The 23,838-nt window shown below is 42.3% G+C and overlaps 1 protein-coding gene across 1 annotated transcript in view; it reads left to right on the top strand.

Annotated features, from left to right (window-relative positions):
- LOC106602710 (neuromedin-K receptor) overlaps positions 1-21,649 on the top strand; it is a 37,355-nt gene extending 15,706 nt beyond the window's left edge. Inside the window, exons 4-5 of the mRNA XM_045716773.2 lie at positions 12,781-12,977; positions 14,940-21,649. Of these exons, the coding sequence (XP_045572729.1) occupies positions 12,781-12,977; positions 14,940-15,246 (504 nt within the window). The 3' untranslated portion in view covers positions 15,247-21,649. The remainder of the gene's footprint in view (positions 1-12,780; positions 12,978-14,939) is intronic.
- Positions 21,650-23,838: the final 2,189 nt, after the last annotated feature.

Raw genomic sequence — 23,838 nt, 5'->3', positions numbered from 1 at the left:
TCATTTCTCCTAAGTGGAGTTTTTTTCTTTTCTCCCTCATCTCTCCGCTCATCTGTCCATCTACTCATTTGAATGCCATGCTGTCACTGTAACTTGTGCACTCAAGATTGACATTGTTGTCATCTTACATCATCAATGAGCTTGACACCTTGATAAACTAATTTCCTGACAATGGCTCACAGCTCTTTGTACTTGGTGACTTCAACCTCCCGATGTCTGCCTTCAGTTAATTTATTTCTTACTCTTTCTTTCCCCTCCTTGCCTCTTCTGACCTCACCTTTTCCCAGTCCTCCCATTCACAAGGCAGGTAATACGCTTGACCTCATCTTTACTAGAGGCTGTTCAGGCCCTTCCTTCCTGCTTCGTGGCTGAGTGACTAATTGCGAGCTTACAGAACAAGGCTGCGGGCAGCTGAGTGAAAATGGAGGAAAACAAAACTTCCAGAGGACCTATCAACCTTTCACTTCCTCCTCTCTACCTTCTCTTCCTCTGTATGCACTGCTAAAGCCACGTTGTATCATTCTAAATGTCAAGCTTCTGCCTCTAACCCTAGGAAACTATTTACCATCTTCTTGGTCACCTCCCTGATCAAGGCCCCAATCTCACCCAATTACTCAGCTCTAGGAAGAGTCTTGGTGGTTCAAACTTCTTGCATTTAAGAATGATGGAGGCCACTGTGTTCTTGGGGACCTTCAATGCTACTGACATTTTTTGGTACCCTTCCACAGATCTGTGCATCGACACAATCCTGTCTCAACACTCTATAGATAATTCCTTCGACTGCATGGCTTGGTTTTTGCTCTGACATGCACTGTCAACTGTGGGACCTTACATATACAGGTGTGTGCCTTTCCAAATCATGTCCAATCAATTGAAATTACCACAGGTGGACTCCAATGAAGTTGTAGAAACATCTCAAGGATGAACAATGGGAACAGAATAAACCTGAGCTCAATTTCTAGTCTCATAGCAAAGGGTCTGAATACTTACTCTATAGAGTGCTAAGGTATTTCTGTTATTTCAACAACAACAACAAATCGTTTCAACCTTTTTTTTCTTTTTCATAATTGGGTATTGTGTGTAGATTGATGAGGCCATTTTTTTATTTAACCCATTTTAAAGTAAGGCTGTAACGTAACAAAATGCGGAAAAAGTCAAGGGGCCTGAAAACGTTCCGAATGCACTGTTTATCATCTTGGATGTTGGCCCACCACCTCAAGCTCAACAAGACGAAGCTGCTCTTCCTCCCGGGGAAGACCTGTCCACTCCAACACTTCTCCATCACGGTTGACAACTCCACGGTCCTAATCCAGGTGCTTGTCATCTCCCGTCTGGACTACTGCGACTTGCTGTTGTCTGGGCTCCCCGCTTGTGCCATCAAACACCTGCAACTTATCCAGAACACTGCAGCCCGCCTGGTTTTCAACCTTCCGAAGTTCTCCCATGTCGCCCTGCTCCCCAGCACTCTCCTCTGGATTCCAGTCGAAGCTCGCATCCACTACAAGACCATTGTACTTGCCTATGAAGCAGCAAGAGGAACTGCCCCTCCTTACCTTCAGGCCATGCTCAAACCCTACACCCCAACCCGAGCACTCCATTCTGCCACCTCTGATCTCTTGACCCCTCCACTCCTACGAGACGGCAGCTCCTGCTCAGCCCAGTCCAAGCTCTTCTCTGTCCTGGCACCCCAATGGTGGAACCAGCTTCCCCCTGAAGCTAGGACAGCAGAGTCCCTGCCCATCTTCCCGAAAACATCTGAAACCCTACCTCTTCAAAGAGTATCTTAAATAATCCCACAGCACCCCCCCTCGCACCTCACCCCGATCCACATACCCCATGTTAATATACATGTAAAGTATTGCAGCTTAATATTATGCACATTTACTTCAGCAGTGCTGAAGCTATGAATCAAGCTCCAACACTACTTTTTATTCAACTAGAACACCTAAACCAGGGGGGTGCATTGCAGCCAACAGGCAGTATGCAGCACTGTGCTAAGCAATACCACTGGCCCTGTGTTTCTTAAAATGCTACTAATGGAAGATTACATGCACCTGCATGTTAAAGCAAACTTGCTTGCAACCAAAAACTCACAAGAATAAGCCAGGAAAAAAAGTTGATCTCACGTTGTTACCGTGTCAAGTGATTATGATACCAGACAGCTGCATCTAGGTTCTCTACTCCTGCCTCCAATGAAATGTCGACCTATTAGGAGCATCAGAAACTGTAAGGATGCTAAATGTAACAACACTTATTGGAGTATAATAGGCCTATTTCATTCAAACGTTTCACCTTAAATGGCAAAATCATATAATATATGCCATTTGAAATAACTTTATTAGCCTACATTTTCATTTGATAAAAAAGTATAGGCTGTATAACTCAATCACGGTTGACCATGATTTAGTTACACATTTCAAATATGGACAGTCAAGGGATATTTTACCCCCGATCTTGATAGGAAATTACCATACCAGAATTTGTTTCAGTTAAAGAAAGTTGTATTTAATGGATTACATCAATTGGAATCGAATAAAAAAAGTAAGTAGGCTACACCAATGTCATGTCATTGCTCTGTGGTTTTATACAGGCTAGATAGAGCCCAATCATAAACCTTTAAGCTGAACAAATACCACTTTCTCTATAGAGTTCTCCAGCTTGTAGTCTTAAAACCCGGAAATGACTTACCTCTGGTTCGTTCAGCCAATCCCATGGTGAAAATTAATGGGGAAAGAATAGGGTTTTGGGATAAATGCCAAAAATAAGGTCTGAGGTTAACACAAACTTAGGAGATCTTATACATTTTCTTCTTTGAGGTAATATCAGTCAGTTAACATGACCTTTATGAATTATGAAGGCTTCATGTGCTTTGTGTTTTATTTTATTATAATGAACAAAAATATAAACACAGCATGTAAAGTGATGGTCCCATGCTTCATGAGCTGAAATAAAAGATCCCAGAAATTGTTCATATGCACAAAAAGCTTATTTTTCTCAAATGTTGCGCATATATTAGTTTATATCCCTGTAAGTGAACATTTCTCATTTGCCAAGATAATCCATCCACCTGACAGGTCTGGCATATGAAGAAGCTGATAAAACAGCATGATCATTACACAGGTGCACCTTGTGCTGGGGACAATAAAATGTTCATTTCTCTACCGTAAGCCGCCTCCAATGTCGTTTTAGAGAATTTGGCAGTATGTCCAACCGACTTCACAACCGCAGAACACGTGTAACCACGCCAGCTCAGGTCCTCCACATCTGGCTTCTTCACCTGTGGGATCGTCTGAGACCAGCCACCCGGACAGCTGATGAAAGTGTGTGTTTGCATAACCGAAGAATTTCTGCACAAACTGTCAGAAACCATCACTGGGAAGCTCATCTGTGTGCTCGTCGTATTCACCAGGGTCTTGACCTGACTGCAGTTTGTCGTCATAGCCGACTTCAGTGGGCAAATGCTCACCTTCGATGGCCACTGGCATGCTGGAGATGTGTGCTCTTCATGGATGAATCCCGGTTTCAACTGTACCAGGCAGATGACAGACCAGGCAGGCAGTATGGCATCGTGTGGGCGAGCAGTTTGCTGATGTCAATGTTGTGAACAGAGTTCCTTGTGGTGGTGGGGTTATGGTATGGGCAGGTATAAGCCACGGACAACAAAAACAATTTAATTTTATCGATGTCAATTTGAATGCACAGAGATACTGTGACGAGATCCCGAGGCCCATTGTTGTGCCATTCATCCGCCACCATGACCGCATGTTTCAGCATGATAATACACAGCCCCATGTCGCAAGGATCTGTACACAATTCCTAGAAGCTGAAAATGTCCCAGTTCTTCCATGGCCTGCATTCTCACCAGACATGTCTCCCATTGAGCAGCTTTGGGATGCTCTGGATTGACGTGTACAACAGCATGTTCCAATTCCCGCCAATATCCAGCAACTTCGCACAGCCATATCAGAGTAGTGGGACAACATTCCACAGGCCACAATCAACAGCCTGATCAACTCTATGCAAAGTAGATGCGTCGCGCTGCATGAGGAAAATGGTAGTCACACCAGATACTGACTGATCCACGCCCCTACTTTTTTTTTAAAGGTATCTGTTACCAATAGATGCATATCTGTATTCCCAGTCATGTGAAATCCATAGATTAGGGCCTAATTTATTTATTTCAATTGACTGATTTCCTTATGAACTGTAACTCAGTAAAATCTTTGAAATTGTTGCATTTATATTTTTGTTCAGTGTACATAAATTCTTAAATTATTTTTGCTGTTATCCAAATAACGTCCAAAATCACCATTCATTTCCACATTTGCTTTGTCCATGGCGGAGTTAGTGCATTCAAAAAGACGCCATTACTATTTCTCTCCATAGTATGTCCTCTAATTTTTAAATAGTTAGCAGCAGCTGTCAATAATTAGAACAGAGAAAAAGCGATATACTCCGTTATGTTTTGTTAAAAGTGGAAGCCTACTTCTTTTACCTCAGCAGACACCAGAGGCTGTTCGTGTTCTACCATTGAAGTGGAGTGGTACATATAATAGGCATTGGTACAGATAATGGGCGCAAGAGTTCAAGATCTTCCAATAGGGTCCCTGAATGGACATCTTTTGACTCTCCCACTCTGTCATATTTTTGTTTATCGTCCCTCAGTTACATAGCAAGCCAACTGGCTGGGCTACCGTTTTGTTGTGGGCCTTTGTTTGAAAGGCTTTGAAGTTAGATCATTTCTTCTGATGTATATTTTAAGGGCATTCCATCGCTATCGCGAGGCCATGAGAAAGGTGAACAGTATATACAGTGAATGAAATGCTAATCTCGGGTCACCATGAGCCCAATTGATCTTTCTCGCGTTCTCAGCCAGGTGAGATGGACATGTTATTGTTAACATGAGCACAGGTCAGGTCGGAAGTGTGTCAGGAAGCATTGAATAGCTATGAAAGCCATAATTCCCATCATTATTATCTCCCGTCATCTCCATTCAACTGAAATGACGTCGGAGGAGGCTTGCATCTCCTTTTGTTGCTTGAACCTCCACTGTGCAGACCAGGCCTGGTAGTCCAGGTCATATTTGGTCCCTGCCTGGTGGCGTACACAAAAGCTCTATCTCTGGGAAAAATGACATAAGGCTTTTGATAAATGCCTCGTAATGACACCTGCGAATCCATTATTCCATCTGGGTAAAGAGTGGAGTCGCTCGAAGAATCATCGATTCAGAGTGTCTGGCAGCGAAGCAGAATTTGAAAGCAGTTGGATGCATTTTGCTGTTGATGTGTGGGTGGTGGATAGATGGATTACCTGGGGAGACCTGGATTTTTACCTTTTAAAAAATCCAATAAGACTGTTTGGTAATCCCCATGGTACACACACGTGATACACGGGCTCCTTCTGAGCTGGGCAGATAGGAGGGCAGGAGCAGCAGGTGTAATCCTCCCAGTCTGACGGTTTCCTGCATTCCAAATGGCACCCTATTCCCTATATAATGTGTCCAGCGAAAGTCTACACATCAGTTGCATAGTCTTCACACATGTTGCTGCCTTTCTATCAACTTGGAACAACTCTTAGGACAACATCTATCCATTGTTTTTGTCAACATTGCTCAGTATATTTGGTTGGGAACCATTGTCGGACAGCAATATTCTAGCCTTGTCTCAGATTTTTAGGCAGACTGAGGCTGGATCATTTAGGAACACTCAACACCTCTTGGAAAGCCTTTGGCATTAAATGTATGTAATTGTTCCGCTGAAAAATCAAACTATCCCAGGGTTAGGTATTCAGAAAACTGAGGCAGGGTTTCCTCTACCTTTTTTACCTAGGCTTTGCTCCTTTCATTTTTCTTTTGATCCTGAAACTCACTTTGCTGGTGACAAGCATACCCATAACACAATGCTTCTACCACAAAACTTTAAAATGCTTTTTCTGTATCTCTTTTTCTCTCACTATTTATCTATCTCATCATTGTTAGTAGCGTTACATCCTCTGGTTTTCCTCTAGTCTAACTTATTGTTGTCACTTACCGACATTACCATGCAATATCAATCTTATGTCGTGGGACGACATGCCCCAAGACCGTTCAGCTCTCTTACTGAATAATTCAATATCCATTATCCAAATTTAAATGATCATTAACATTCAGTATTTATAACACAAGGTTTCTCCCCCGGTGTTAGTTTAAATCAACTGATGTTCGTTTTCTATCTGCTTCCAAGTGGTTATTATGAAATGTGAGGTCTTGAGGGCATAATATGGTAATATTGATAATAATAGGAATAAAAAGAAAGGATAGACCGTTTATTCATTGTAGCTTCTGGGTGTGTAAATATATTTTGTCTGGTTATTTGAGTAGAATGTATATTCAAATCAGTAGGTGTTCTGTAGGACTGAATTCAAAGGATTTGTAGCTTCTTTGGGTTGAGCCAGGGTGAATTAAATATACTATATTTGTTTTGGGCTTTTGAAGGATTTCATGTCCTTACCAGGACTTGTCTTAGAAATGAATTGATCCCACATTAAACAGTACATTTGGTTGACATAGTTTATTTTTCTAAACTTTTTTTGTCTCCTATTGTCTTGAAGCTGTAATCAGCATGTCACATTCATAAATGTCTGTCACAATGTCACTCAAAGAGCAGAAAGTACTGTACAGTCTTTCACATCAGTTGCATTGATGTTTTTGAAAGAGCATTTTTCAGTACAGTTTTTGTTCTTTGAACAAATGAGCCTTTGAAACAAAAAGACAAAATTGGTCAGTTGCTATTGAAGGCCTCAGGGAATGAGAGTTGGCCATTTATTTTCGTAATTTAATTGAATAACCATTCTCTTAGTTCTCTTTTGTGCGAAGGAAAGAAAAACATGAAAATGGACTGCATTGAACATTCTTCTCTTAAGAGTTTTCTAAACTCTACAAAACAGATGGCCTGGAAAGTGCTTATCTCAACAGAAGACTCCTTTTGAGGTTTGAAAACACCCTTTAACTTACCCAGCTTAGAGTGATGAGGTTGGTGTTGTGTTTTACCTCGCAATCATTGAACCCTAAAATCACAAAGTCTCTTCCTTCAGAGAGGATTGTGTGGAAAACACTATTTCCGAACATTTCCATCAGAGTTCCGGAGGCATCAATAGAGACCATTAGAAGAAACCCACTGGGCAAACACTGGTTGAATCATAGTTGGAGTGCCATGAGATGGGCGGTGTTTGGAACTACACCATTGGTTCCATTGTACAAGGCTCAAACAAGTGCACCTGAAGTGCTCTATTTGAAAGTTAACACATACTATTTGAACCCAGGTCTAGCAGGGTGAAAAAACAGAACCACCAGGTTGTCAAAACCCTGTATGGGGTGTGAGTGTGTGCCTGCCTGCCTGCCTGCAAGGGGTCATACGGTCCAGATAACTGAGTCACCACCAACACTAATGATTGCTGACAGCAGGCGGTTGCTTCAGATTGCGTAAATGGGGAGGGCAAAAATGTGGCAAATTGGGCGTAATCAACCCACCTCATCACCTACCTAATCAGACAGTTACTCTTTCTGCGGGACACATCGCTCCTTCCCTGCCACCCTACGGCGAGTGACACTTATGAGTAAATGCATCCCACTGCTCTCCCTATGAATGAATGCATACCTGATCCATTCTTGATAGCCCCGCAGACTTTTAGGTTGCATTTATTCTTGCTTTTTTTGTTGTCTCTAGCTCCCCTGCTCTTCAATGTGTGTGCTCGAGTGTTGAGCGAGATGCCAGTTCATTTGCTTTTTACTAGGATAGTCATTGGGATGAATGATGGTTCATTCAGCTGGTTCATTCAGCTGGTTCGGGGTTATACTGTCCTTTCCATTTAGTTTTGAGCTGCTGTGTGTGTGTGTGTGTGTGTGTGTGTGTGTGTCTGCGTGCGTGAACATTTTTATGCGTTCTCGTGTGTGTGTGTGTGTATGTGTGTGTCTGCGTGCGTGAACATTTTTATGTGTGTGTGTGTGTGCGCGCTCGCATGTGTTTGTTGCTGTGTCTGTGTCTCTTTTCCCTAGTGGTCAATAGATCCCCTAGCTCTTTATTTTCATGGCGTACAGATCAATAACAGGGAACCAACCCACTTAACGCAGACCGACAGAATCCATATGGCCTTAGCTGACCAGCCCAGCAGTAGTGTTACTAACACATTGTGTGACCGCTTGAGTCGTCGTCCCCCCCCTCCCAATTAATGCTAAAACAGAATCCATATGGCCTTAGCTGACCATGCCAGCAGTAGTGTTACTAACACATTCTGCGACCTCTCTAGTTTTCTCCCACCCACAGGCTTTTGTTTTGTTGAGCTGTCCATTCATTTTAGCAACAAGTGTCCTCAAGCAAGGACATGTCTTTTCTCCTTGTCAGAGAACAACCACCCCTCCATTTTTATCTTCATTTACTTGACATGGAAAAGGAGAAAATAATTTAGTCTGTTTTTATCTATATTTTCTGATATTTAAAGTGTAAACGCTTCTTTAAGGCATGTGTTGCTGTTATTTGCTAGGAGTAACATTTCTTAAACATTTCTTTCAGATTACAAATACAGATTGTCCTGGAAAAATCTGAGATAAGTGATTGAAAATAGCAGTTGTCCGCTTATCTTACTAAAACTTAAAAACCCTGACTTATCATCTGCTGTTGTCACGTGTGCTCCCTCTCCGGCCTCTAGGTCACCAGGCTGCTCGTTATGGCGCACACCTGTTACCATCGTTACGCACACCAGCGCGTCATCAGACTCACCTGGACCCATCACTTCCCTGATTACCTTCCCTATATATGTCACTCCCTTTGGTTCCTTCCACAGGCGTTATTGTTTCTGTGTCATTGCTGTGCATTGTTTGTGTTTTCTTGTTTGGATTGTTACTTTTATTTATTAAAACACTCACTCCCTCAGCTCACTCGTTACAGCTGTCCTCAACTGGTCAGAAGTAGTTGACTTTAAAGGGAATAGGGTGCCATTTGGTACACCAAGTTTGTCTGTGACATGATGACTACCTGATCATTGTTTCTATTGGTTATTATAGGATATAACCTCATGTAGCCACAGGCAGTGACTGGCATTTTACTAGGTATGCTAGTATGGCTTCCTTAGCCTCCCAAGAAACACTGAAAACAACACATTCCATGTACTGTCCTTTTGTACAATACTGTCACTATGCCAGCCAGACCTGGGTTTATGTAGCATTTGTTTTCACTGAAATACTTTGAGAGCTTGATTGGGCATTGCCTAGAGTGCCAAGTAGGTTAGGGTTTGCACTTTTGGAATTATGCCATTGGTTCCAATGGCTACATCAAGCCACACAAGCTCAATCAAGGACAGAAAGAAAACAAGTACTTTCCACGTCATGGACATGAGAAATATAAAATTGTCTTGCCTTGTTTCAATTATTGCGCAGGCATCCGTGAACTTTTCTGTCACTCCATATTGGCTGCCAGAAATAGAGATGAGGAACATTTTATTTTCGTTTTCTCTCCAGGTTGTTTTCCTTTACTTCTTTTTGCTCTTTTGCTCTCTGCCTGTCTGGGCTCAGTCGTGTGGCGTGCTCTGAACTTTGCTCTTCTGAGCCTCTGAGCTTTTATGAAAATCCCTTCTGTTGAATCACCCACTGTGAGAAGACAGCCCGACTTTTTTCCCATGCTCGTCCACCGTCCACTTGTTGCTGTCAGAGAGAAAGAGAGAGAGTGCATGTGTCGTGTGTACGCTACCTGTATCCACAATGCAACAGGACAGGGAAGATGGGTATATTTCCAGAATAATGGAATCTTTCTACCTAGATGCTTTTGATATTCAACAGTTTTCAGTATTATTTTTAATTTGACAGTGACATTGCTGCTTTTGTACCATACATTCCTTCTATTTTGCATTAACACTGATCTAGTAAGTCTTTAGGTGTAGATTTTCCTTGCTGTTATTCCGTTTTTGAATAAGTCCGTTCAACCTTGGACGTGACCATATTTGCTTTTGCGATAACAACTCTTACCACCATCTAGCACCCACACCATTGTGCAGTCTACCTACACAAAGCTAAGGGCTTAATCCCAAATTGCTCCCTATTTAACCTAACCCATAGGGCTCCGGTCAACAGTAGTGCACTATATAGGGAATATGGTGACATTTGGGACAAATCCAAGCTCTCTCTTCAGAAGCGAAGCCATGTCCCGGGGATTCAAAGGATAACTAAGATCAAAGAAGACAAAAGGAGCGGAAGTCTTTTCTCAGCTTTCCTGCCAGTCTCTCGGTAGGCCGAACGGTCAGCTTCCGTTTCTTTAATATTCGGTGCCACAGGTCATTTTGAGGAGAAGAGAGAGATGTGCAATCATAATAGCAGTCTTTCCGCAATGGACACACATATATACACACACACACACACACGAGCTCTGTTATTCTCTCCTGCCTGTCGGATCTGACGCCCACCTAGAGCAAAGATCACCCTTTACTGTGAAGAGGATCGACCCTGAAAAACGTCTTCAGTTTCTGAAATACTTCTGGGACTGTGGTGCAGACTACAGAATACCACCAGCTGGTGATAAGAGACTTAAAGCTGGAGTTCACTTCTTCCCATTTCAAACGTGCTGTAGTGTCTTTCAGAAACGGTGTTTTTGTCACAATTTCCCATCAGGGAGAAACTAAAGGTTTAAATGGCCAATGTGTGTGGTGTTAAAATTGGTCTTATTATTATTTTTGTATTTTGCTTCATCTTTCAGTAAAGGACCTGGATCTGGAGTGTTTTTTTTAAGCAAGAAAGGCGTTTTGATATCTAACCATCACTTTGATATACAGTGTCAAGAAAAAGTATGTGAACCCTTTGGATTTACCTGGACTTCTGCATAAATTGGTCATCAAATTTGATTTGATCTTCATCTAAATCACAACAATAGACAAACAGTCTGCTGGAACTAATAACACAAATTATTGTATTTTTCTTGTCTATATTGAATACATCATTGAAACATTCTCGGTGTAGGTTAGAAAAAGTATATGTGAACCCCAAAGCTAATGACTTCTCCAAAAATCGAATTGGAGTCAGGAGTCAGCTAACCTGGAGTCCAATCAATGAGACGAGATTGGAGATGTTGGTTAGAGCTGACTTGCCCTATAAAAACACAAATTTGAGTTTGCTATTCACAAGAAGTATTGGCTGATGTGAATCATGCCTCGAACAAAAGAGATCTCAGAAGACCTAAGATTAAGAATTGTTGACTTGCATAAAGCTGGAAAGGGTTACAAAAGTATCTCTAAAAGCCTTGATGTCCATCAGTCCACGATAAGACAAATTGTTTATAAATGGAGAAAGTTCAGCACTATTGCTACTCTCCCTCGGAGTGGCCGTCCTGCAAGATGACTGCAAGAGCACAGAGCAGAATGCTCAATGAGGTAAAGAAGAATCCTTACAGAAATCTCTGGAACATGCTAACATTTCTGTTGACGAGTCTACAATACGTAAAACATCAAACAAGAATGGTGTTCATGGGAGGACACCACGGAAGAAGCCACTGCTTCCAAAAAAAACCATTGCTGCACGTCTGAAGTTTGCAAAAGTGCACCTGGATGTTCTACAGCGCTACTGGCAAAATATTCTGTGGACAGATGAAACTACAGTTGAGTTGTTTGGAAGGAACACACAACACTATGTGTGGAGAAAAAAAGGCACAGCACACCAACATCAAAACCTCATTCCAACTGTAAAGTATGGTGGAGGGAGCATCATGGTTTGGGGCTGCTTTGCTGCCTTAGGGCCTGGATAGCTTGCTATTACCGATGGAACAATGAATTCCTAAGTTTGTCAAGACATTTTGCAGGACAATGTCAGGCTATCTGTCCGCCAATTGAAGCTCAACAGAAGTTGGGTGATGCAACAGCACAACGACCCAAAACACAGAAGTAAATCAACAACAGAATGGCTTCAACAGAAGAAAATACACCTTCTGGAGTGGCCCAGAGTCCTGACCTCAACCCGATTTGAGATGCTGTGGCATGACCTCGAGAGTAGTTCACAACAGACACCCCAAGAATATTGCTGAACTGAAACAGTTTCGTAAAGAGGAATGGTCCAAAACTCCTCCTGACCGTTGTGCAGGTCTGATTCGGAACTACAGAAAATGTTTGGTTGAGGCCAAAGGAGGGTCAACCAGTTAATATATCCAAGGGTTCACATACTTTTCCCACCCTGCACTGGGAATGTTTAGACGGTGTGTTCAGTAAAGACATGACAACGTATAATTGTATGTGTGTTATTAGTTTAAGCAGACTGTGTTTGTCTATTGTTGTGACCTAGATGAAGATCAGATCAAATTTTATTATGAATTTATGCAGAAATTCTGGTATTTCCAAAGGGTTCACATACTTTTTATTGCCACGGTATATCTACAGTAACATACATTTACCGTCACATACAGCTCTTACCAGGCTCACTAAAGCGCACACACACACACACACACACACACACACACACACACACACACACACACACACACCACACTCATTAAAGCCAATGCAGCGAGGTGATTTGGAAGAAGGAAACAGGTGAAAGCTTAATTTATCTTCTCCAAAGGAAGGAGAGACCGCTCTCTTTGCTCTCCCTTGAATAATAACTGCAGAGCGCACTTCACAACCTAATTAGCTTCAGTTGTCTGGCTGATCAAGTGGCAGGAGAATTTGCCTCTTTATCAGCAGACGCCACACAGTGTCCAGACAGCTCGCCTCACAGGGTTGAACGAGAATTGAACTAATGTTACCCCCCCCCCCGCCTCCCTCCCTCACCTCCAGGTGGTCAAGATGATGATCATTGTGGTGGTGACCTTTGCCCTCTGCTGGCTGCCGTACCACGTCTACTTCATCGTGACGGGCCTCAACAAGGCTCTGATGAGGTGGAAGTCCATCCAGCAGGTGTACCTGTCAGTGATGTGGCTGGCCATGAGCTCCACCATGTACAATCCCATCATCTACTGCTGCCTGAACAGCAGGTAAGGAGAATACACACATGTGCACACAGGGAGACAGCTAGGCAAGCAGAAATGGGAGCATTCAAGGGCGGAGGCACATACACACACGTAGCTATATTTTCATGGTCGATGGTTGAAAAGGGCGGGGAAAGTATATTTATGCTGTTGGCCTGCATCTGCATAGGTTCATAACAATCCTTGAAAAGCAACTAAGGTGCATTACAATTGTAACGGGCGTCGTATAGAGGGGACCAAGGCGCGGCGTGTTGAGTGCTCGTGATTATTCTTTCATGAAAAACGAAACACTTTACAAAGACACAAAATGACAGCAAACAGTTCTGTCAGGCAACATACAACTAAACGGAGAACAACTACCCACAAACACAATAGAAAAACCCCCAACTTAAATATGATCTCCAATTAGAGGCAACGAGTACCAGCTGCCTCCAATTCGAGATCAACCCAAAAAACAACAACATAGAAATAGAAAAACTAGAACTTAAACATAGAAAACCACTCAAAACACCCCCTGTCACACCCTGACCTACTTTACTATAGAAAATGACATCTTACAAGGGTCAGGACGTGACAAGAATCTCCTATTTGAATATCCTGTAATCCTCTGAACAGAGCACACGAGAGATGTGCTTCAACAAAGGTCCAGGCAATGGCAACCCTGATAACAGATCCTTTTGTGATGTTCATGCCCTCTTGAAAATGCAAAAAAAACTAAAAACATATTAGGTATTTTAGGACTGAGGCTTGGAAGTAAAGCTACTTCAAGGACATCACTGAGAAATGCTGAAGAGACCTGGAAATCAAAGCATAATTTAAATTGGTTACCATTGCATGCTTTCTGAACATGTTCTTTAAGCCACTCAGTGCTTAGGTGGGTAGTTCGGTACCTGTGTGACTCATTCTTTCAGGAACAATGCAGGTACAGAACATGGAGGTATGACGTCAGGTGTAGTCATATAAGACCCTCTCAGTGTCACCTCGTGTACACACACACAAACACTCGCACAAACCTACACATACGTAATGTAGCTGTATTTCCATGGTCAATTAATCCTAATGGCACGAAAAGAGCATGGGAATTGTATATCCATCTAGACAAGCTCTATGCCTTAGTCTGTCCTTTGCCCGGCCTCGGAAATCTCATAACCATATTGAACACAGAGCAAGACCTCCTTGAAGAAGCTTCAGTGCTCTGAATCCAGACTCTGAGTGTTGATGAATGCTTGCTTGTGAATGAAGCTCCCCAGTGCACTTAGGCACACACAGGCAATTATCTAAAGCACATAGCACTCTTACCATCAACACAATCAGGCTATTCAGGAAGGATGTGCAGTGTGGTATGTTGTTGCTTTGCCCCCTTCATGATGTGAATATATAAAAACAACAATATTAAATCTTTCTTGGCTATTATAAGTAAGCCTTGTCCGAGCCAAAATCTCCAGTTTCGGTAGAGTTTGGGAGTTTGAAGTATACCCCTGGACAGGACTCTAAATGATAAATGTTTTATTTAATGTATTTATTTAAGTACTGTATTTTGTTGTTTATTATCTGGGTCATTAGCTGACTTTAAATTGATGGAGAACACAGAGCTGTGTATGTTGCAGTCGATTAGGTTTAGTTTCCTGTTTAATTGTTTCTTTGTTGCTGTGTGCTTTCGGTTGATGTTTTATGTCATTATACAACTCTCTCTTCAACCTCACTGCACTGTACACATTGGTATGTCATTTGATTACTGCCGCCTTATGAAAATCAGATCATCATGTGAAACCTGGATTGTGTTCAGTAGGTAGAAAACGTTTTGAAACGTAGTGACACAGGTGCTGTGCTACTTGAACTCGTCCAATAAGAACACAGAATTTCCTTTTCTGTTGGAAAACATTTTACAAACAGCGTGGCCTTGAACACTACCCGGTTCGCAAAATCACATTTCATTCACCCCCCCCCCCCCCCTCTCTATTCGCCCAGGTTCCGGGCTGGCTTCAAGCGGGCGTTCCGCTGGTGCCCCTTCGTCCAGGTGTCCAGCTATGATGAGCTGGAGCTGAGGGCCACCCGCCTCCACCCGGCCCGCCAGAGCAGCATGTACACCCTGTCCCGCATGGATACCTCCGTGGTAGTGGTGTATGACCCTGTAGACGGAACAAACAACCAGAACCAAGCCAGGAAGAAGAGCTACGTCAACCAGAGAGTGGAAAACGGGCTTGGTTGCAATGGGAACGGGGCCAAGGCTAAGGCAGGCTGCGCCCCCAATGCTGAGGCTGAGGACTTCTCCTAAAGGAGGGCATGCTGGATGCAGACACACTGTCAGGCATGATCAAACACACAGGCATGTGTTCACACATGCAAGCATGTATAGAGTGGTAACATATACTGTGTACAGTACATGCAAAGACAGGTAGACATTGCAAACATACATACATGCTGTCCCTATCAATACACACATGCAAACACACACTTTTCAAAGAGTTCAGAGAATATCGCTGAAAACACATTTTAGATGAGAAGCAGGAATTAATTGTCAAATATAACCATCAGATAGTATATTGTTGTACGGTCTGTAATACTATGAAAATCACTGAAGTGTACTGTATATAAAAACATGCATAAGAAAAAAAGATGTACAAAAAATGCCTGTCCCAGTAACATCCTGAATGCAATGGCTACTGAGTGTTTAAAACATTATGAATACCTGCTCTTTCCATGACATAGACTGACCAGATGAATCCAGGTGAAAGATATGATCCCTTATTGATCCACTTCAATCAGTGTAGATGAAGGGGAGGAGAAAGGTTAAAGGATTTTGCTGGGTTTTTCACACTCAACGTTTCCCGTTTGTATCAAGAATGGTCCACCGCCCAAAGGACATCCAGCCAACTTGACACAACTGTGGGAAGCATTGGAGTCAACATGGGCCACCATCCCTGTAGAATGCGTTCGACACCTTGAGACCTCTAGATTCCATGCCCCGATGAATTGAGGCAATTCAATATTAGGAAGGTGTTCTTGATGTTTTCTACACTCAGCTCCAAAAGTATTGGGACAGTGAAAATGTGTTTGTTGTTTTGGCTCTGTACACCAACACTTTGGATTTGAAATGATATGAGGTTAATGTGCAGACTGTCAGCTTTAATTGGAAGGTATTTTCATCCATATCTAGTGAACCGTTTAGACATTACCACACTTTTAGATTCTCTCTGCTACAGTAGATACCAGAGAGAAAACATTTTCTGGAGCAACCGATATCTTTAGGTAGTGTGTCCATAGTTACCATTTGTAGCAGTGGGTTTTAGCTGTAGTCTTATGTCATGTATAGAATGACTGGTCCCAGTTTAAACAAACTACAACTTAGAAAGGCTTCATATAGCATACTGAAGTGCAGACTGTCAGCTTTAATTTGAGGGTATTTCCATCCATATCGGGTGAACCGTTTAGAAATTACAGTACTGTTTGATTATGCACAAATACCATACACCTCAAAAATGCTAACCTCCCCTGTTATTGTAATGGTGAGAGGCTAGCATGTCTTGGGGTATGATATTTGTGCGTCTCTAACATTCTCACTCATCGTTATTCACGATTCATTCAGGATTATTCATAATCATGGTAGCATCCACATTCATGTAGAAGTGTTTAGAAATGTATTCTTATTGACGATAAAAGGACACAATACATTACATTCGGCACAAAACAATCTGAAACACCACCAAAACACAACCAAAACAGTCTCATCTCTATAGAGCTGCTGCCTATGCTGTCTAACAAAATCACTATTTTGTAGTTCTTCAAAGTAAATTAGGCATACTTTTATGACTGCTGAATACCAACTATCAATCACTTAGATCATCTATTTTCAGGTAGATACCTCCGAAGCAACAGCTACTCTCTATATCCCCTCATGATTGCACATTCTTCTCTGTCTTCAGTAGCAGGCGGAAAAGAAACACAGAGCGGACAAGTAGATGAGCAATGGCTTATGGTCAATGTAGTTAATTACCACTTTATGCGCTAAACTATATAGAATATTGGCATGTTGGAAACTACAACTCCCTACTATATTGCACAGTTCAGGCTGGATCTGATTTATCTCTAGAGAAACTGTGCAATGTGCACATTGAGCTCACAGAAAACCTCAGAAATAAATGGAATTCAAATAATTGAACTGACTTTGGTCAATTAGTGGTTTTAGAAACCGAAAAATAATCTACATTTCGGTTAATTGCTCAGCACTACAAATACTAAACTTGTGACTGCTTTAACACACATATAAGTGAATTTGTCCCAATGCTTTTGGTCCCCTAAAATGGGAGGAGTATGTACTGTACAAGAAGTGCTGTAATTTCTAAACGATTCACCTGATATAGATGAAAATACCCCCAAATTAAAGCTGACAGACTGCATTTTAACGGCGTAGTTATTGTATCATTTCAAATCCAAAGTGCTGGCGTACACAGCCAAAACAACAAAAAATTTGTCACTGTCCCAATACTTTTGGAGCTCACTGTATATAACATATTTTATATGATGAAATACTGTATACATTTGAAACAATGTACAGAGTTCATGTGAAGAGCTACAACAGCGACAGCATGCTACGTCATCAATGTATTGTTTACGCAATAATGTTGGCCAGTACTCCATTTACAATGACGTGCTGGGGGGAAACAGGCAGAATACATGCCTCGCTGACGACGGTTCTTCTGTATGCACGGTCCTCATTGAGCTGAATGATCCTTTCTCATCACACACACACACACACACACACACACACACACACACACTCAGCACTGTGGGAGATTTAACATGTCATGGAGGGGCCCCTTAAATATATACAGACACATCGGAGTACACCTAAACATTCCCTCCTTTGATCTTTTGCTTACGGAGCTATGATTGGAACACTGGGCTTTCCGTGTTACTTTCTGGGTCATGCTATTGTAAACTGTATAGGCTAGACTACCGTGCGCCAGATCATCATGTGACGCTCTAACATCAGCACATTTGATTGACCTGTGTTTTAGATATAGGCGTGCTCGATACTAGAGAGAGAACATTTTCTGGAGCAACCGATATCTTTAGGTAGTGTGTCCATAGTTACCATTTGTGGCAGTGGCTTTTAGCTGAAGTCTTACGTAATGTATAGAATGACTGGTCCCAGTTTAAACAAACGACAACTTATAAAGGCTTCATGTGGCATACGTATGGTCTTCGTAAGCACTGCACAGATTGTACATGTCAAGTCTTATGTCATGTAGTTACATCATGTATAGAATGACAAAGTATCCGTCTATCCCTCCATTATGCCCCAGTTGTAACCTCTCTAGCCACTTAGTGATTTCCAATGGAAAACACTGTTGATTAAACTCGCCAGTAAGAAATATCTTTGTTAATTGAGTTTTGATAGCCTGCCATCGCTGCAGTGAATCTGGTTTGATTACCTAATGGTCCCTCAACTTTTTTCCCATAGTCCCTTGTGTGTGCGTGTGCAAGTGCATGTCCTTGTGTGTCAGTGCGTGTGAGAGTGCACGTTTGTGTGTGTGCGTGTTAGGTGTTAGTGTGTATGCACATTGTTTTTCCTCCATAGTCCTACATGGTCAACATTAGGTCACCATTGGCAACAAAGCAAACTAACGATTACACAGATGTGCACATAAATAACTAGCTAATTGTTTATCTAAAGCGGCGTCATTGATCTGAATCCGAATGCTTAGAACAGCATGAATAGATGCCTATTTGTTACTGCTAATGTTTTAAAGCAGTGTCCATATTTTTCTAGTTTTCTATGGGTAGCTTTGTGGTTGATACACGCTTTCAAATAAGAAAACAAGTGCAGGGAAAACTGATGTGGAATGGAAGAAAAATAGCAGATGACAGTTGCCCTTTTTTTTTTAGCTGCCCACCTACTTTTATTTTGCCTTCATATTCCCATTGAGAAGTGCATCACCTCCTGCATTGTACTTACATACAGCACTGTAGCTTTGAAAGAAATGGCCACAATGAGATTTTTATACGATCACAGTGTTTATGTGTGTGTGTGTGCTTGTGCGTGTGTGCGCCCACGGAGCAGAGTTTTCATGATCACAGTGTGTGTGTGTGTGTGTGTGTGTGTGTGTGTGTGTGTGTGTGTGCGTGCGTCCACAGTACAGTGGTTATATATGACCACAGTGTTTAGAGTCAAGATGTCAGGTAAACCCTTGGGCCATCAATTAGAGGGGTGGTATTTCTCCCCTGTGTGTGTGTGTGTGCTTGCGTGCATGTGTGCATGTACTATATATGTGTGTGTATATGTGCATTTGTGTGTGTGTGTAATCCTTCTGGGTTTAAATCAAGTGCTGGCACTAGCACCAGGCTTCTCTTCAGCCTTTGTCTTGTTTGGCTCGACACTCAAAGAGAACAACCACATTTGGTTTAGGGTATTTCTTCCCCTGACCAACGAGCCGTGTTATACCCAACAGCCCAGCGCAGTATAAAGACATTACATGCCATAGCTCAGGTTCCACGGCTGTCTGATAGGGGGTCTCTAGGGGGTCTCCTGCCAACTCCCTCAGGGGGAAAAGATAATTCAAAGCCTGATGCACTAGTCTTACCTTGGCCCCCCAAGGCCCTTGTAGCCGGTGAAGTGTTGTATTTTGTCACAGTTTGAATTGAAATGTAATGGTTTTTTTCCAGATGACAGACTACCCACCTGTGGCCCTCAGCTTGACTTAAAGATAACATGAAAATAACAGCTGTGTGGATGAAGAAAAAAAACTGCCGGTAGTAAGGTAACAAACTGTACGCACAGCAAGTCACATTCAATAGCGTTATCAAATATCAGTGCGGTTGCATCGCTGTGACAGGTTGCATCACAAGTGATGGAATGTAGTTCTTTAGTTTAACACTTGAGCATGATACCTAATTTTAAAGCAGTGCATTTATGCAATAAAATGTGAGGATTGGAGTCATCATAGAAAATTCTATGGTGATATAGAGGCAGGAATTTGGCACGATGTTGTAACGGCAGTGAGCAGGTTAATCAAAAGATATTAAGAGTATTATAACTTTGATCAAAGACATTTCTAAAAAAAAAAAAATCATGACACGCACTTTCATTCGTTTGTTTTGATATAAGCTAACGTGACCATTCGATTTGATAGTGATGTAAATGCACATCAGTGAAATCAGACTAGATTCAGTTTAATATTGCCATTCATCTTCTCTGCGAGGATACCTCCGATGTGTCTTTACCCTAGACATGAAGTCAACATGGTCTTACCAGAATATGTAAAGACAGTGACGTTAAACCATTGTAGTTATATGCCACTTAAGCTTACGTATTAGTTGTATATCACTTACAATGACATGACTTACCTAATCTGATGTGTTACTTGTGTGTCACTTATTGCTCTTATGTCATTGTAAAGACGTATTGTCTATGATTAGGGACAGGTTGTCCTAATGTCCTATAACGTCAACATTCTGACATATTTCTAATGAGGTATGTCTGGTGTAGTGTTGTTGGAGAATGCCAATAGAATGTTCTAAGCCTTTATGAAAGAATGTAAAGAAACTTTGGAGACGTTATGATTCAAGAATGTAAAGAAATACTATATTTGCGTCGTGTATTTCATTACGTGTTGTCATGATGTGTTTTAGCTACAGTATTTATCATTCAATGGCAAATCAAGCTTTTCATCGATAGCCAATTGTGTTGATACAGTGTTGGTATTCATTAAGATATGGTTTGATACAACAAGAAACAAAATACAGCAACAACAAAAAAAAATGTTGTGATGTCAGTCGCCCTTTGTATATTTGTGTTACTGAAGACAATGTTTTCGGTTTAATGTATAACTAATGGTGCCTCTATCAAATGGTAGGTCTTTTTGCTTTGCAGTTGTCCAGATGAACTGATTTGATAACACTTCATTGTAAAGGACCCTGAATAAGGATATACCACAGAGTAATCAGTCATAACACCTTTACAGTGCTAATGGCAGCATACAGTATGCAACAAACTCCCAGTTGACCAATGCTGTGTAGTGACTTAACATTGGCATAAGATATTATGAATGTTCATGTAGTGCTTCTAAAGTTGTAATGTGATGCTTATGCATGTGGTATAAAGTATTTCTGCATAACCTCTTCTAAAGTTTGTTTTTATGGGCCAGTTTCATGTACCCAGATTAAGTTTATTAATGGCCTCAAAATTTGCTTTGAATAGGCTTAATCTAGGTATGTGAACCCAGCCTGTACTAAACAGTATTGTTCTGCTATCAATGTACAAAATTCTGTCTTAGCTTAATGTCAAGGGTCTGTCTATGGTCTTATCATGCATGTTTACATCTACACAACCAAAAATATGGAATTTAAAATACTTTATTGTAATGTAAGAAACATACACTTGGAAAATCCTGTTTGCTCAGATTGAAAAGTGTTTTATGTGGTTATGAGTTACATGTACATTTACAAGCGGCATATGTATAACTTGCAGTTTTTCACAGTGATAACAGTAGCACAGGCCCTTCCAATTTAAGACGTGTAATCATAAATCAATACATTCAATTCTGTGCATTGTGAACAGTTTTGTGTTAGTTATTTATGACCAATTGGTGGAGTTTTGGTTGACTTTCGTCACAACATGGACTTTGTCATTGTCAATGGAAAGTGATCCTGTAAATAAAATAGTTTTATGTTCTTTATTAGGTGTCCCTACTAATTCTTCTTGTTGATGCTGTGTCAACATTCTGCGGTATTTACATGATCATTGTGCAGTTGTGGAAAAAGTACCCAATTGTCATACTTGAGTAAAAGTAAAAATATCTTCATTGAATATTTGTCAAGCAAAAGTAAAAGTCACCCACTAAAATACTACTTCAGTAAAAGTCTAAAAGTATTTGGTTTTAAATATACTTAAGTATCAAAAGTAAATGTAATTGCTAAAATATACTTAAGTATCAAAGGTAAAAGTACATTTTTAAACTGAACCTTTATTTAACTAGGCAAGTCAGTTAAGAACAAATTCTTATTTACAATGACGGCCTATACCGGCCAAATCCGGACGACACTGGGCCAATTGTGCGCCGCCCTATGGGACTCCCAATCACGGCCAGTTGTGATACAGCCTGGATTCAAACCAGGGTGTCTGTAGTGACGCCTCTAGCACTGAGATGCAGTGCCTTAGACCGCTGCGCCACTCGGGAGCCCAAGCAAACCAGTTGGCATTTTTCTTGTTTATTTATTTATTTAAGAATAACCAGGAGTACACTCCAAGACTCCACACTAATGAAGCATTTGTGTTTAGTGAGTCCGCCAGATCAGTGTCTGGAATGTTCTCTTGATAAGTGTAGCGGGGTGCGTAATTGGCGGCAGAGAAGTTCGGCGCAGGAGAGCAGAACTGGGTAATAACCGGACATTTATTAAGCAAAACCAACGGCATCCAGAACAACAAGATAAATGAGCACAAAAATAACCCGTCGTGCAATCACGGGGAATGTGCACAAGCACTACAATAAACAATCCCACACAAAGACATGGGGGGAACAGAGGGTTAAATACACAACAAGTAATTGAGGGAATTGAAACCAGGTGTGAGGAAAAACAAGGCAAAACAAATGGAAAATTAAAAGTGGATCGATGATGGCTAGAAGACGCAGCACGGCCCGCTGGAGGTGAACATGGGCGGAGTCCTATGTCTCCTCCGCGCGCCTGAACCAGTCGTCCACCGCAGGAGCCTCGGTCTGACTCTGATGCCAAGACGCCAGAACCGGCTGGTACCCCAGTACGCACTGGAAGGGGGAGAGGTTAGTGGAGGAGTGGTGGAGCGAGTTCTGAGCCATCTCGGCCCAGGGCACGAACGCTGCCCACTCCCCGGCCGATCCTGGCAATACAACCGCAGAAACCTGCCCACATCCTGGTTCACGCTCTCCACCTGCCCATTACTCTCGGGATGAAACCCCGAGGTAAGGCTGATCGAGACCCCCAGACCTTCCATGAACGTCTTCCAGACCCTCGAAGTGAACTGGGGACCTCGATCAGACACTATATCCTCAGGCACCCCGTAGTGCCCGGAAGACGTGCGTAAAACAAGGCGTCCGCTGTCTGTAGGGCCGTAGGAAGACCGGGCAGAGGGAGGAAATGTGGTCACTCTCCATCTCCACCCCCGAGGTGGAAATGCGGTACCATAGGAAGGAGACGGACTGCTGGAAGAACAGGCATTTCTCAGCCTTGATGTACAGGTCATGCTCCAACAGTCGAACAAGCACCCTGCGCACCAGGGACACATGCTCGGCACGTGTAGCGGAGTATATCAGAATGTCATCAATATACACCACTACACCCTGCCCGTGCAGGTCCCTGAAAATCTTGTCTACAAAGGCTTGGAAGACTGGTGGAGCATTCATCAACCTGTATGGCATGACGAGTTACTCATAATGCCCTGAGGTCGTACTGAACGCCGTCTTCCACTCGTCTCCCTCCCGGATACGCACCAGGTTGTAAGCACTCCTGAGATCTAGTTTAGTGAAGAAGCGCGCCCCGTGCATTGACTCAATCGCCGTGGCGATAAGAGGTAGCGGGTAACTGTACCTCACCGTGATCTGATTTAGGTCTCGGTAGTCAATACACGGGCGCAGACCTCCCTCCTCCTTCTTCACAAAAAAGAAACTTGAGGAGGTGGGTGAAGTGGAGGACCGAATGTACCCATGACGCAGGGATTCTGAGACATATGTTTCCATAGCCACCGTCTCCGCCTGTGAGAGGGGATACACGTGACTCCTGGGAAGTGCAGCGTCTACCAGGAGATTTATCACACAATCGCCCCGTCGATGGGGTGGTAATTGAGTCGCGTTCTTTTTGGAGAAGGCGAGAGCCAAATCGGCATATTCAGGGG

Source organism: Salmo salar, chromosome 04 (genome assembly GCF_965601325.2).
Source record: "Salmo salar chromosome 04, fSalSal1, whole genome shotgun sequence".
In the NCBI taxonomy this organism is placed as follows: Eukaryota; Metazoa; Chordata; class Actinopteri; order Salmoniformes; family Salmonidae; genus Salmo; species Salmo salar.
This window is presented reverse-complemented; position numbering and strand designations above follow the sequence as displayed.